This window comes from Teleopsis dalmanni, chromosome 1 (assembly GCF_002237135.1).
Source record: "Teleopsis dalmanni isolate 2A chromosome 1, ASM223713v2, whole genome shotgun sequence".
Taxonomy (NCBI): Eukaryota; Metazoa; Arthropoda; class Insecta; order Diptera; family Diopsidae; genus Teleopsis; species Teleopsis dalmanni.
Genome location: NC_051846.1, coordinates 8,807,804 through 8,823,244, shown reverse-complemented (window position 1 = coordinate 8,823,244; position 15,441 = coordinate 8,807,804). Strand labels below are relative to the sequence as shown.

At 31.1% G+C, this 15,441-nt stretch overlaps 3 protein-coding genes across 6 annotated transcripts; 2 read left to right on the top strand and 1 right to left on the bottom strand.

Moving 5' to 3' along the window:
• Positions 1-1,585: 1,585 nt before the first annotated feature.
• LOC119666784 (dnaJ protein homolog 1-like) lies at positions 1,586-3,788 on the bottom strand. Its single transcript, XM_038076066.1, has 2 exons — positions 3,709-3,788; positions 1,586-2,806 (listed from the first exon to the last, which is right to left on the bottom strand). Exon 2 carries the CDS (start codon positions 2,769-2,771, stop codon positions 1,734-1,736), a length of 1,038 nt encoding a protein of 345 aa, XP_037931994.1. The 5' UTR covers positions 2,772-2,806; positions 3,709-3,788; the 3' UTR covers positions 1,586-1,733.
• Positions 3,789-6,311: 2,523 nt separating this feature from the next.
• On the top strand, positions 6,312-8,492 carry LOC119666823 (trafficking protein particle complex subunit 3-like). The gene is made up of 3 exons (XM_038076107.1): positions 6,312-6,450; positions 7,762-8,172; positions 8,245-8,492. The coding sequence occupies exons 1-3, from the start codon at positions 6,412-6,414 to the stop codon at positions 8,329-8,331; spliced, it is 537 nt and encodes a 178-aa protein (XP_037932035.1). The 5' UTR covers positions 6,312-6,411; the 3' UTR covers positions 8,332-8,492.
• LOC119666795 (nuclear transcription factor Y subunit alpha-like) lies at positions 6,364-7,731 on the top strand. Of its 4 annotated transcripts, none has more exons than XM_038076089.1 (2): positions 6,364-6,450; positions 6,540-7,731. In XM_038076089.1, exon 2 carries the CDS (start codon positions 6,603-6,605, stop codon positions 7,542-7,544), a length of 942 nt encoding a protein of 313 aa, XP_037932017.1. In that variant the 5' UTR covers positions 6,364-6,450; positions 6,540-6,602; the 3' UTR covers positions 7,545-7,731. The 4 variants fall into 4 exon arrangements, with proteins under 4 accessions (XP_037932017.1, XP_037932024.1, XP_037932004.1 ...); XM_038076096.1 differs by having other exon boundaries at positions 6,372-6,450; positions 6,543-7,731; XM_038076076.1 differs by having other exon boundaries at positions 6,388-6,450; positions 6,501-7,731.
• Positions 8,493-15,441: the final 6,949 nt, after the last annotated feature.

Genomic DNA, 15,441 nt, shown 5'->3' with positions numbered 1-15,441 from the left:
CATACTATATAAAATCGCTAAAACTGGTTTTCACTGGTTTGTGATCTGTTAAATATACTACGTAAGATTATACACAACGATTAAGCTGCACTCACTGGCAGTAGTAATCGCTGGCGACTGTCAGTTTAGTCAATTTATATTGACTGCTTCCAAAAGCAGAATTAAGCTGCAATGTAGTTGAGCAAATCCATTTCAATAGCATTGCGTATTGTGGCTTAAGTCGCTGTGCCCGGTATATAATTTGACTGTCGTAAGTATCGTTAATTACTGTTGTTTTTTCGTATGTTGCGTCTTCCTTATGGATTTTGAGTCATAATCATAAGATAATCATACTACAGTATTATAAAAACTTCTTTTCATACTACTTCCATTCTCAGCTTCAAACTCTGGAAGGAGTCGAGAGTCTAGATTGTACCCACAGCTACAGTTGTGTAGTAATAGCCACTTTCGTTTTAATTAACTTTCGTTTTGAACTTTTAGAAATTTCTAAATTTCTAGTAATTAATAGTATTTTTATTTCTAAATAATTGCAAAAGACAAATTTCATATTTTTAGTAATTTATTGAGAAAATATATACATATATACGTATATGTACACATTCTCATAATAATCAATAATATAAATACATTTTTTCAATCCTTAATCTTAAAATTTAATATAAATTTTATTTTTAATTTCAATCAACTTAAGATACATAAAAAAAAACCTATAATTAAACAACGTTAATTAGTTTACAATAAAAATAGAATTATTCTTGAAACTGAATTTTAACAAAGGTCTTATAATTACTTGTACTAAAACGTACGTTCCGATCATATATTTTTAATTCAAATGATATTCTCACTTCATACATTTTTCGTAGATAGATTTAAAACGTTTTTGAAGATTACAAAAAAGTTGACAGAAAAATAAAAATAATAGATTTTTGTTATTTTTCCAAAGACTTAGCTCAGCTCAGTCAATAACATACATTAATAACTTGCGAAATCAAATTTTAAATTATTTTCAGATCATATTTTCTATAACTTTTATTTTTTGCTAAAATCAGTCTTCATATTTGTTTTCTTCAGCAGCGTTTTAAATCTAATTTTCTACATATTAGCATATGATACATATATTATATAAAAACTTAAATTTCTTATTTTCATAACTGTTTACATACATTTGACATATTTCTTAAAGTATATATACTGTTCTATAAGGAAATAAACTAGTTTACAACATACAATCTTGGACCTTTAAACCTTAATTCAAGCCGGTCTATATCATACAATTTCAAAGGTGACTGACTACTCTCTGTGTTCTCTTATTTACTATATTATAATTATTTACAAAATAATATTTATTGCTTTATACATAGCATTATTTTAGCCAAGTAAAAATGTTGTCTTTTCTAATGTACTAATAAATGTACAATTACTTACAAGATACATCATTTACAAACGAATCAAGATTATAATATATATATAAGAGATATTAATCATTAAAACAAACTTATTAACAACATGAAACTATAAAATTTTGCAGTTATTTAGTTGGATTTAATATTGCTTTTGGTTGTTAAATTGAAATAAAAAACATAAATGTATATGGACTCGGCATGTTTTGCAAGCAATATAATTTCTTATATAATAAATATATTAATGTTTGTTGTTTTCTCCTGCCGTTGCAATAATTGTTTTAAATTTGATAAGAATGTTTTACCTCCCGATGTAATAGACCTCGCATCCATTTAGTTTGGCAGCAAATCATTTAGCACTTCTTTCGCGTCATGATGCAATGTGTCAGGAAATTTGATATCAAACGATACCAGCAAATCACCACGACGGTTTTGTTCCTTAGGATATGGTAGGCCACGCCCTGATACTCGCTTAATAGTGCTTGGTTTGATAATTTCATTCTGCATATTCAAGCCGATACGGTCACCTTGCAGTGTTGGAACTTGTACTAATGTGCCGCACAATGCTTGTTTTAGGGAGATTACTGCACTATATTTGAGATCATTTCCATCACGTTTGAACAGGTGATGTGGCTTATCACGAATAATAAAAATAATATCGGCGGGTATTTTGCCAGGCTTTTGATCGCCTTCTTGTTGAAAAGTTATTTTGGTACCAGCCTTCCACCCCGGTTTCACATTGATATTTATTACTTTCGTCTCTTTCCGAGAATTACCATCCGCACCATGACACATACGCGATATTTTCATTTTTTTTACACAACCCTTGTCGATCTCTTCTAATGTAACATATAAATCATGCTCAATAGGCGGATCTTGAGCTTGTCGCTTCCGATTTGGTTGTACATTAAATGATTGTGAACGGAATGCCCCGCCTAGACCGCCAGGCATTTGTGTAAATTCACCATCATCAAACATACTCTGAGTTTGGAATGTACCGTGTGGAATACCACCGCCTCCGCTATTGTCAAAGAAGAAACTAAACGGATCAGATGAGCCAAAGAATTGTGCAAATGTGCTACGCGGATCACCGTGGAATGTATATGTGTTAGTACCGCCACCTGATTCATTGCCACCGCCAGGTATGCCACCTTTAAGGCCCTCTTCACCATACTGATCATATATATCTCGTTTGCTTTTATCTGATAGTACCTCATAAGCTTCTGCTATTTCTATAAAACGTTCTTCTGCTTGAGGTGACTTATTTTTATCGGGATGATATTTTAGTGCCAATTTCCGGTAGGCTTTTTTGATTTCCTCCTCGGTGGCATTTTTGTTAATTCCCAAAATTTTGTAATAGTCTTTTCCCATTTTTCTTTTGTATTTTTAGAGGCTTTTTAAATATTCTAAAAAATAGAAGATAATTATTAAAATATGTAAATAATCAAAATAATATTTTAATTCAAGTAATATGTGTAGAATATTTATATTTTAAACAATATATTTTCGTTTTTGTTTATGACATAAACGTTTTTCTATATTGTGCTTGTTATGATTGGAAATTAATTCTTATTTTCAAATTGTTTAAATAAAATTTCAGAATTCTAAGCATTCTATTTTAAAAATGTCCGTTAAAACATAATTACATATAAAGTTGAAAGAGAAAAACCTTCAAAACATAACAATAAAAGAATTTTCTAGAAATTCGTTATATCGTTCTTATAGGTGAAATCCTAAACGAAATTATTTACATTGCATATGTATAAAAATTTCATCCTCCCTGCCCTGCCGCCCTAAGTAAAATTAAATTCCGTTAAAGTCAAAACAAAGAAACTAGCTCACTCTAACCAATTGTTATACATACAGAACCCAACAAAACTCATTCATTTGCATTCGCTTGCACTTATGCTTTGTTGGATGACGTAAAATCTGTAGATAAGTCAAGAAAAATCTTAAATCTTGTAATTTGGTCATATGCAAAGAAACTTTCAAGACCTTAAACTCAATAAAATCTCAATTATTTATGCACAGTGAAATTCAATTCTTTTTCAAATATTTATATAAGACAATAAATATATTAATTTATTTAAGAGAATTTTTTCCTGTTTGAAAATATATGTACACCACGTATTCACTTTACAATTTTTTATGGCATTTAATATTTTCAAGAAATTATTTAAATACCGCTTAAAATGATAATATCTTAATCTTTGATATTCTACACATTATTTAATTTAATTTTAATTAACTTAGAATTATTAATTATAATGGAATTAATAATTTGATTCCAATTTATAACATTTCGTACCTTTTTCCACTTCACAAATAATTTATCTCAAATATTATTGTTTGTCGTAATTTATCAGTCTATAAACAAATATTTTCACTTTAAACAAAACTCGGCAGATGTATACTTTATTATTTAATGTTAGGTACACTTTTTATATTATTTAATCAAAACCGTTCAATACGTAGGAATTTATACGCTCCTTACTTCTCTACAACAAATTTCTTTTTCAATTAACCGACTGTGGCCAATGACAGCTATATTTATAGAAAATTTTGATACGATGTTCTAGAATATTCCGGATGAATTTGACGTTTCTCGAATTTGCTTTCTTTCTCTCCTTCTCTAAATCACGCTTTAATTATTTGTACAAAATTTTGCTACAGTGTTGTATTTATTCGAATTATATGAAAATATTTATAAAAACGCCGAGTTTGACAATTACTTGTTAAAATTTGTTTGCTATATTTATTTGTCTTATAATCAATTTTAAAACTGATTTAAAAATTAATTTCAGGAGCATTGTATTTTCTAAACCATTGTTGAAGCCATCCATAAAGTATGTACTCATTGCCTTCATAAAAGGAGTTTATATGATTTAGGTCGCTAATGAAGTTGTTTATTCGTACAAAAAGCTTTGATACTGTCCAATTTAACTAAAATTAAATTAAAGGGTGTTACTAAAAAATATCGAATGCAACGTTGGAAATCACATTTCTCGAAGGGGAAATGATCAAAATTTAATAGGAGTATTCAGGATATCTGTGCATCGTTGAATGTGCGTCATTGCAAACTCAAATAATCGTGAACACACATTGTGCATACTAGTCTTGAAAATATTTAGAACAGCTGATTTTTGTTTACATATTTAACGATGCCAAGAAAAAATGAATAGCAGAATATACTGAACACTGTGCTGGATTTTGATGTTGCAGAATTAATGGGTAATTTAGATTCGTGCATTTATATATTTAATATAGCAGTACATTTATATTCATACGAATTTCAGAAAGTGATGGTGATTCAGATGGTGGCGATTTAGAAGAAGACATTTCCACTGTGCTTAGGTGCCGTCATGGAATTTCAACAAAGGTTTCAAAATCGATTGAATAGTTCACTGATGTCCTCACGACTATTGATGACAATAGATTGCGTCAAATGCTGAGTTGGGCGACTACAATTCCACAAAATCGTTAACTTTTTAGCTAACGACGAAGAATTTACTAAGGACGTGTGCGAGTTAGGCTAAGTTGCATTTTATATGAGGAAAATTCTAAGTTGTGCCGATACATGTATAAATCACATGTATAAATCAACTTGTATATAAATGGAAACGACTAGATTTGAATTTGATGAATTTACATTAATTTAGCTGCAGTGTGAACATGGTATAAGTTGGTTAAGAGTAATATAACATTGTATTATTCCGGATAACCAAAACCCCATCAAATCACTCAAAAATTCGTCGCTCCCACCAGATCATGAGTACGATCGTTATGACACCTTAACAAGCTAACTACAGCAAATAATACTAATCATAACTTAGTTCCAAAGCACTCTACTGTCAGAGGAAACCAACCCGCAAGGCAGTAAAGACCGTGGCGACCGCGCAATACTTGGGAGAGACAAACTGAAACCACATTAAGAAACGCTGAAAAAAGCTAGAGTGAAACAAAACATCTTGCATTAGATAGAGTTTAATGAAAATTATTTGCTACAGGCCTATGTTCCACCGAGGAATAAAAGGATTAGTTTTATTTAAATTTTAATTTACTTCCACTTTTTCGTGTCATTTTCTTGCTTTAATGTAAAGTAAATTAAAAAAAAAAATTTATTAGTTTTAGCAACTGAATATTATAGGTATACCTGAAAAAAATTTAGAAATTTAGACCTTTGAGACTGCGTCTGAAAATATTTATTATGACTAAAAATGAAAAAAATTCGCTTTCCCTAAAATCCAGAAAATCAAAAATTGATAAATGAGTAATGAATTTTCTAGTTATTTTAAGATAAACTGCAATGTTGATGCAAGAATTACTTGCTCTCGACGACTTATAGCAAAACTTTGCAACCATTCCTACGTAATGGTGTTTTAGTCACTTTGTCTAATAACGCGAACAATTTGTTTTTTGTCATAGTTTGTTTTGCAATTATATACTCAATCCTACTCTTTACTTATAAGCTCAACTTATTAATCTGTAGAAAATGAAATACACTTCGCAAACCTTTTTCGACGGCTTCCACAACATTTAAGAATCAGTTAGATGGTAAATAACGTAAGAAATTAATTCAAAGCGAAATGCACAATCATCCAAACCTGCGTATTTGATAGGAACGAAATAAACAAATGCGGCGAACATTGTTTATTTCGTTTCTATCAAATACACAGGTTTGGTTGGTTCTGCATTTCGCTTTGAATTAATTTTTTACGTTACCTACCGTCTAACTGAGCCTTTAATCCAGTGGCACTACTACTTTTTTGTAATAATCAGTGGGTTAATATGCATCTCTCAAAACTTATTGGAACGCTTCTGAATATGTCAAACGGAAACGTTCTGCTCTCATCAAGCCAAGCAAATAAATGCAATTGTCTTCCTGTATATTTTTAGGATGGCAACGTCGTTTCTTGAGTGAAATTTTGACATTAGTGGAAAACGCAACAAAACACCACGAATTATTTGTATCAAATATAGAATTAGTTATTTCGTATAAAGTGGATAAATTATGTCCCGGCAAACATCTCGTTTTGACGCAAAAAAAGTGGTAAGTAATATTATTGTGTGCGTTTTAGAGTTAATTTAATTTATAAGTAGAACAACCACAGCTTAAAACGGCTTCCTTCGATTTTCCAGCAGTAATAGCAAAACAGTATAGGCGTACTGCACCAAACACGGCCGAGCATTTACTAATTTATAATGGAAAACCATTCTGCCAATACTGCAACACCTCAACAACAAGAAAACATAAGTGCAAACAATAATAATACAATTATTTCTAGTGGTGGCGGTCAGGCGGGCAATCAAATTCAAGTGATACCAATGCCTGCAGTTATAATAGGACAACAGCAAGCGCAAGCGGCGGGCGTGCAGCCGCAGCTTATACAATTGCAACCGAATCAAATAATAATGCAACAACCACAACAGAACACGCAGCCGATGCAATTAATGCAATTGCCTGATGGGCAGACATTGTATTATCAGCCCACAGTATCATTGGATCATACAGCTGCTGTTGCGGCGGCAGCGCAGCAGGCTCAGCCGCAATATATAAACATAAATGGGCAACTTATGCAAATAGCCACCGCTACACCGCAATCTACTCCTACAGCGGCAGTGGGGCAACAAATAATTATGATGCCTCAGACGGGTGTAACTACAACGGGAGTGAGTGCGCCTGTAACAGCTGCAAGTGCAATTACCGCCCAAGCGCAAAATGCGACTGCCACAATTAATAATTCGAATGCGACAAACGCAACAGATTCTTCACCTACTACATCTCAAGCTGTGAACGAGGATGAAGTGAAACCGGAAGCAGAGGAAGAACCACTTTACGTTAATGCGAAACAGTACAAACGTATACTTATACGACGACAAGCACGTGCCAAACTTGAGTCTCGTATTCCTAAAGAACGCTCCAAATATTTGCATGAATCACGTCATAGGCATGCTATGAACCGTGTACGAGGCGAAGGTGGCCGTTTTCATTCAGCTCCAGAAAAAGGCGATCAGCTGCATTCTATTGGTGGCAGTAGTAGTGGGCAACAAATGCAACAAACTATGCGTTCCACAGTACGGACACAGCCAAAACTAATAGCCCCACATCAGACGCCAAACATAACGATAACGCCCATAAAATAACTCAGTGAAATATTTATATTTGTAAAATATTTTAGAATTTAAGTTTAGCAATTAAGTTTAGTTGTAAATAAAATAGAAAACACTTGACGCAGTTTTTAAAATATAAAATTCAATTATATACTTATACAAAATTACTCTTATAGTCATTTTATATACTATTTATACCATTGAGACAAATAAACATTACTAAATCGCATATTTGTTTTGTCTTTTGTAGAACGCGGAGTTTTTAACTCTCACCTATGGCGCTTTGGTGACACAAATGTTGCGTGACTTCGAGAATGTCGAGGATGTTAATAAACAACTCGAACGTATTGGCTACAATATGGGTATGCGTCTCATAGAAGATTTTCTAGCACGCACACAAGCTCCACGTTGCTTGGAGATGCGCGAAACTGCAGATCGCATACAGCAAGCATTCCGTATTTATCTAAATGTGCAACCATCAATTTCTAATTGGTCACCTGCGCTAGATGAATTCTCATTGATATTCGATTCAAACCCTTTAACGGAATTCGTTGAACTTCCACAAGATTTGACAAATTTGCGTTATAGTTCAATTTTTAGTGGCTGCATACGTGGTGCACTCGAAATGGTGCAACTTGAAGTGCAGTGTTGGTTCGCTCAGGTATAATCGTATAATATTTTTAAATAGTTTAAACCACATCTGGTGAATTTTAAATTTATTTTAAAATTATAGGATCAGTTAAAGGGTGATAATGTTACAGAGCTACGAGTTAAGTTTATTAGGCGCTTGGAGGATGCTATTCCAGCTGGAGAAGATTAAAATTATTTAAAGTATTTACTATTTTTAATGAAGTATTTATACGGTTATGTATCATTCAGATGAATCTAGACAAAATATAAAACAATTAGTAATAATTATTTAAGCAGATTATATTATATTGCGTGCATACGACTAATCTATTGAATATATTCGCTTGAATGAAACTGAAGAAAAAACTTAAAATGTTTATGTGCTTAAAACTAACTTTGGGAGAACAATTGATACTTGTATCAAAAAAAATATATGCGGTTATATTGACTGCCAGATTTTATGTTGATTCCATCAGTACTTCAACTATGCATATGCGATCGAATCAATCTTCCATGCATAACAACCAAGTTGTCTGTTCAAACTGGTGGTTGAATGTAATTACAACAGATTACAAGTTGGTTCCATCATTGTTTTCAACTAAGTATTTACCATATATACAAATGAATATATACATATGTCTTTCATCTACAACGATCTGATTTTACTTAAACCTACTGAAGAAATTTTACAGTTCGAAACGACAGTGAGAGAACATCGATCACACCAACAATATTCATTTATATTACACAATCACGTATAGACGAAATTTTCAGACATACATATATATATATATATATATATATGTATATATGTATAGATGAATTAAAAAAACAGCATACCTATTTAATTATATATAATAAAAACCGATATGGGGATTTTGGTAATCATAAAAAATATTAAAATAATTTTAAGATAAAGTTTTCTGGGATTGAGTATTTTTCAAAAAAATTAGCTTTTTACTACAATTAAGTAAAAGTATATGTATATATATATATATACATACATATGTATTTTACATATATAATTTGAAGACAGTTTTCTGTTGAATATTTTCCAAAAAAATCAGCTTCAAACTTAGCTTCGAACTTAGTCTAATCACATGAGATTGTGATTAGATTTGCTTCGTTTCCATGTTGTCCTCGGCCCACCGCGATTTCTTCTTCCCTGCAGATTCCACTCGAGTGCAGCATAAACAATTTCGGTGTTTGGCTTGCGAAGAGTATGCCCCAGCCATCCGTATTTCCTCTGGATTATTTCTTTATCAATTATAGCTGTTCGTTAGTTCGTGCCATGAGGCTTTCATTACCAATAGTTTGTATATATGGCTATATATACATATATGTATATATGAATTATATATATATACAATTTAAAGATAATAGCATTTTTCCGCTGGCTTCGTTAGACCAGTTCAAGCAATCTTAAGTAAGTTAACTGGTCTAACGAAGCCAGTGGAAACATACTATAAGTCTATTTTCATAAAAATCAACTTTTAACCACTATAAATTGGGAAAATTCTGAATATGACTGTGTATATATATACGTAAATACATATACATATATGTATATACATAAGTTTAAATAAATATACATAAATACATATATGTACATAGTTTGGAAAAATACGCTTTCTGGAATTGAGATTCTCAATCGTATTTCTAACATATTTTAAGTTTATTTTTTATTTTTCAAATCTTTTTTGCTTTATGAACATATTTTGCTACTGAATTTTCCTTCTTTCATACACCGTTTTCTCTTCATCGTCACTTGAAGCAAGCTACCTACTGTTTTTTTCAATAGAAACGCTCAAACTTACTATCTAGTGTAACTAGTGTATGTATGTGTGTTAAGCTAGGTCTATGCGGAGCTGTTTATGTCTATAATATGGTATATATCATGTTCTTATTATATCATATTATTGGTTTATTATATTCTATTATTACAGAATGATTAAACAATTTCAATTGTACACAATTATTTATGTGATTTATATATTAATTATTTAAATAAATCAATAATTACAAACAAGAAATACTTCCAAAACCACTAATGTTCGGTATTTGGCAAGACTCGAAACAGCCGTATGGTCACCCAAAAATTTAATAATTTTTATATAATTTAATAGATCAAAATTTTGTTGTTGTAGTTCAGTACTGTTTGAAACTTTTCTATTATGCATTTATCTAAGGCTGTGAGCATTTTATGGCGATAGTGTCAAAATTATTTAATATTTTGTGTTGTTTGAATTGAAAACGCCGAAAAAACAATGCAACATAAAATTTTGGTATAATACAATCCAAAATCGTACGTTCCACAACAGCTGTCAAAAATTCATAAAATGCCTACACACCCTATAGCGTAGATAAAAGAGTACGTATGTTGCCTGACGTTTACGCAGAGTTCGAAATAAACTTGTTGTTGTTGGTCACGAAAATTTACGGAAAAATTACTTGGAAAAATAGAAAGAAAAATTTGTATCGAATTTAAAGAAATTTTTATTTTTGGTTTTATAGCGCTAAGCATACGATAATGGGTAAGTTATAGTTTGAAAATAATTGATAAATAAAATTCGAGCAGATTGCTGTACATACGGCTTAAGTTTGATTGTGTGTACATGTGTGCTTGTGCGTGTGTGTGCGTTTCGCTAATTATCGATTTTCAATTGTGGTTGCTGCAAAATGCCGTAAGGTGCGCCAAACGTACGTTGTTTGCTCGCAGATGGAGTCGTTCAACACAACAAGAGGATTCTCGGATTCTCAGTCAGTTATCAGACTTACGGTGAATCTGTACGTGACCAAATAGAAACGGCGTTTCATATTAAAAAATAATTAAAAATATTTTTAAATAAAAATTATTCGCGATCGCCGCTACTGCAGCTCGAAATTGCAAGCCACGTCTTTAGCCACAAAAAATCACATCGGAGCACAATAGAAATTGGTGCAATATGACGAGGAAGTGCATATGTGCTATTTAATTCGGTAATTGGAAAATCTTTGTGAATTTCTGTAAACATTTGCGAATCGTGGAAACAAACGTATAAACGTATAAGCGATAATGAATTCTGACAAAGAAAAGCAATATTGACCCAAATCAGTCACCTTCAAAATACGTTGTTCCAATTACATATTTGCGTAAGCAGAATTGCAGTGCCTATGAAAGTTGTTACTAATTCGTATTCGCATTCGTATTTATATCAGTTTATACCAAGCAATTAATTTTAAATGCAAATATATTATTACACTTGCAGATGCGTACAGTATTTGGACAACATAAATATAAAAAAATTCCTTCCAAAGAAATTCAATTCACACATTTCGTCGTCGTATGCAGAGGTCGTATGGCTGGAGGTTAAAATGATAGTCGACATGGCCTGACCTGACCATATGCTTCTAGGGACATGTTATCGATTAACCGTTTACTAATGTATTTTTATGTACATAAGACGTAAGCCCATTTACGTGGTTTGTGACCTCAATTCGTTTAAGAAAATTTACTTTCTTCAACTAAACACAAAATTTTTATTGCATTTAAATGATCGACTATTGTGAAATAGAGTGTAATTTCCCTTCCCTTCCCTTCCCTTCACTGCGCCAAAACAATAACTACGCTATGCGGGGAAATTTACTGAAAATGCGTTCTTATGAGAAACTCATTTGACGTCATGGTCTCTGTCTCTATCCAGTTATCGCCGCATAAGCAAATAAGCCTAAAAATTATATTAGTCAATTCATGCCATATATCAGAAATATTATAAAATTATTACCTAAAAAATATGGCATATGGCATATAATTTATTAAATATTTCATAAATGTGTGTGAGACTTGAACCCACTAAAACCACCTCTTAGGAATGAATGGAGCAGATTTCCACAGCTTTAAGGAAATTTCCTTCCAGTAATCAGAGGAAAGAGATGAGAGTAGATAGACTTTATACCTATTTATATTTATTTATTTATAATATTATAAGTTTAAATATAATATAAAATTACGTACATTACAATTATAAAATTATTAGAAAAAAATACAAAAATTTTTGTTGTTGTGTTTTTGCTACTATTCGATAAAAACTTCTCTATTGAAAACAATAGTTTATTTTGAGTATTTAGTTTCTTTTCTCCAAACGGATGTTAAACATCAATTTAATATAAAATTATTACCAAAAAAATATAAATAAATATTTCAAAAATATCTTATAATTATTTATTTATTATAAATTTAAATGTAATATAAAATTATAAATAAACTAAAGAAAAGCTATAACATCACTAGCCCTAAGCTTATGGTTAGCACTCTGGGCTCTATAGGAATTACTTTTTTATTTTAAATTTGAAATATTTTTTAGACTAAACGTCTTTTTTTGGTATATAGTTAAGTATGACCTACGTTATTTATAAAAATGCAGACATCGCTAGTCGTACACTACTCCAGATAATCATCAGACTAAAGAACTATTTCCTATTCACGATTATAAACAAATGTCCCTCAGATAACAGCTTATATTATTGGCAAGGTACCTAGTGGGATATTTTAATAATTGTTTTCTACCCACAACTATAAAGAAACAACATTAGGTCAGAGCTTAGATAGCTTGTACGGTACCTAGTGGTATATTTTAATAATTGTTTTCTACCCACAACTACAAAGAAACACCATTAGGTCAGAGCTTACATAGCTGGTACGGTACCTAGTGGGATATTTTAATAATTGTTTTCTACCCACAACTATAAAGAAACACCATTAGGTCAAAACTTAGATAGCTAGTAGGGTATCTAGTGGAACATTTTAGCTTGCGTTACGGTTCCAAGAAGAACCGGGTCTACATTCCGAAGCCACTCGTCGAGTGCGAGGACCAAGTGCCGTTTACCACATACAAAATGAAATACACATGGAGATCCTTGGAGGTTACAACAACAACTAAAACAACTACCTGCGTTATCAACTAAAGTAGACTCCATTTGTCTATTTGATATGACAAAATGTCATTTCTGCTTATGAAGGAATGAGACTTCTTGCCTTATTTTTTGTGATTGTCCAATTTTGATTTGGATTAAAAGAAGAATACTAAACCCCAAACTCTATCCTAAATATCATCTGACATTAGAAAATCCTTAAATACTATCATTTAAAAACTTTCTGTATATGTGTATATATCGAAATCGAATATTTGGGATTCGTTGTTTTGTGATCAGATTTAAAGTAAAATTTTTTTGGTTTGTAGTGCTTGCGACACACATAAATTAAAAGTCATATTTGAAACAAATAACTATAAACTATAACGGGTTTAAAATAACAGACTCTATAAAAAACCGTTGCCAAATCTATATACCCGGAAAATTGGAATCATGCCACGGTAGTGGTAGTGCATAGAGTTTTTCTTTTGCCCTTTTTCAAATTTTAAATATTTTTTCAAATATATATAGTAAATACCAGGGAATTTTATCACCTTTGATAGTACTTCTGCTTTCGAATAATCTGTTCTGTGATTTATTCAAAATTCGTCATTAGACGATTTGGGCTATTATCATTTGAAGTACTTTAATTTCACTGGTAGTGAGGTGACTTTCTGATTATATATATGATATAATATTTCATATATATATATGTGAATAATTTTTTAAATAATCTTAGTATTCATTGATTTTCTTATAAAAAAAATCTATTTTTCCGTATAATTGGAGTTTCATATAAAGTTTTCAAAGTAGTGAATCTGTGTTCATAACTATCTCTGGATATTCTTTATTTTGCATTAAGGATATGGTAATAAGCATTTATAAAGTAAAAGAGTGTAGTGCGTAAAAGAAACTTACTTGCTTTTGTCATACACACGTCTTTCTTTCTGAAAAATTTATTTCGATTGCCTGAAGTTTTATAAGCTGAGGCTCGACGTTCTCATTTGAAATTTCCGGACTCCAAAATTTTGTACGCGGCAGACAGAACGAACATTTGCCGAATTTGTTTATTGTGAGTTAATATATTTTTGTTTATAACTGCATTACATGATTTTTTTTCTTTTTCAAATAAATAAATTCAAATTTTGAAATTTTTTCTATTTGTTTAACAGAAGATTAAAAAGTTCTACAAATTTATTGACGCTTATAGTCTAAGCATTTGGAATTTGTCCAAACATCAATTTTTGGCTGCTATGAGGTCCAATCATTTATAAATATGTTAAATTTATGTGCTGCTGTCTTAACGAAATGAGAGCATTTATGCATCGTTATGTGTATACAAAAGCTATATAAATCGCATATACCATGTACCATGTACCATATATCATATATTATTTTTATTTGGTTTATTCCATTTCATGCGTTATGCGGTGGCCTTTTCACATTTTTGTTTTTATAAATTTTTATTTTTGCTTGAAACGAAGCCTTTAAATATTTTATGGCTTTTAAACATGAAATTTGTTTTATAGAGACCAAGCCTTGCGGTTTATGCGTAAAATTGATAATACAAATGGGCTAGAAAAATTCAAATGGATAGTTGTTACCCAAATAGACGTTAACCTTCGAGACTTGCCTTGTTAAGTGGTCTGGTTAATGAACAGCGGATAGTTACTACCGCTTATGGTGCTTATGGAATTTTCTTTATATTATCAGTTTGAGTCTTTGATTAAAATATGCAGTAAAAATCGAACTAAGCATTCTGAAAACCACCTTGACCTTTACTTACTCGATATTAAAAATTTTCGACATTCAATTATGATTTTTCCCTAACTCGTTACTGCTTATTTTATTCATGGCATGTTACTATCAAGTTACCAAATGACTAAGTAGTCTCTCTATATGAAACTCATTCTTTCAAGGCCTACTAGAGAGAACCTTATAATTGCAGATATTAAATTTGATTTTATATTCAAGTATTCACTCTATTCGAAAGCAATCTGTTTGCATGCTATTCACATTTCATTCGATAATAAATTGTTGATGAATAAACAATAGATTAATAAGATATATTGTATTTGTATTTTCGAATATTGGACTCAATTAAAAATTTGAAGAATATTCAGTATATAAAATTGATTTATCAAAGTACTCTGTTTTAAGAAGACTCTGACTTCAAATAAAGTATTCGTTCATTATATATACAGAGTTAGATGATTGAAGCTATATTTGTAAAATTGATATTGCCAACTAAGTAGAATTAATACTGGAACATTACAACCAGCTACTGTTCGTTAGCTCCAACACCTCAAAGTGAATAAAATGTACGTGTATCGTGCCATAAATCGTTATAATAGTACCAGCGACATCACCTGAAATGGTTCAGAAAGTTAAATTCGAGTAGTAATCACAT

What these genes read in the sequence shown, in the direction of transcription:
- LOC119666784 (XM_038076066.1), bottom strand. Translation starts at nt 2,771, where the DNA reads ATGGGAAAAGACTATTACAAAATTTTGGGAATTAACAAAAATGCCACC.
- LOC119666795 (XM_038076089.1), top strand. Translation starts at nt 6,603, where the DNA reads ATGGAAAACCATTCTGCCAATACTGCAACACCTCAACAACAAGAAAAC.
- LOC119666823 (XM_038076107.1), top strand. Translation starts at nt 6,412, where the DNA reads ATGTCCCGGCAAACATCTCGTTTTGACGCAAAAAAAGTG. An exon ending in GTTTTGACGCAAAAAAAGTG is followed by an intron (nt 6,451 to 7,761) that starts GTAAGTAATATT and finishes TGTCTTTTGTAG; the next exon opens with AACGCGGAGTTTTTAACTCT. An exon ending in TGCAGTGTTGGTTCGCTCAG is followed by an intron (nt 8,173 to 8,244) that starts GTATAATCGTAT and finishes TTAAAATTATAG; the next exon opens with GATCAGTTAAAGGGTGATAA.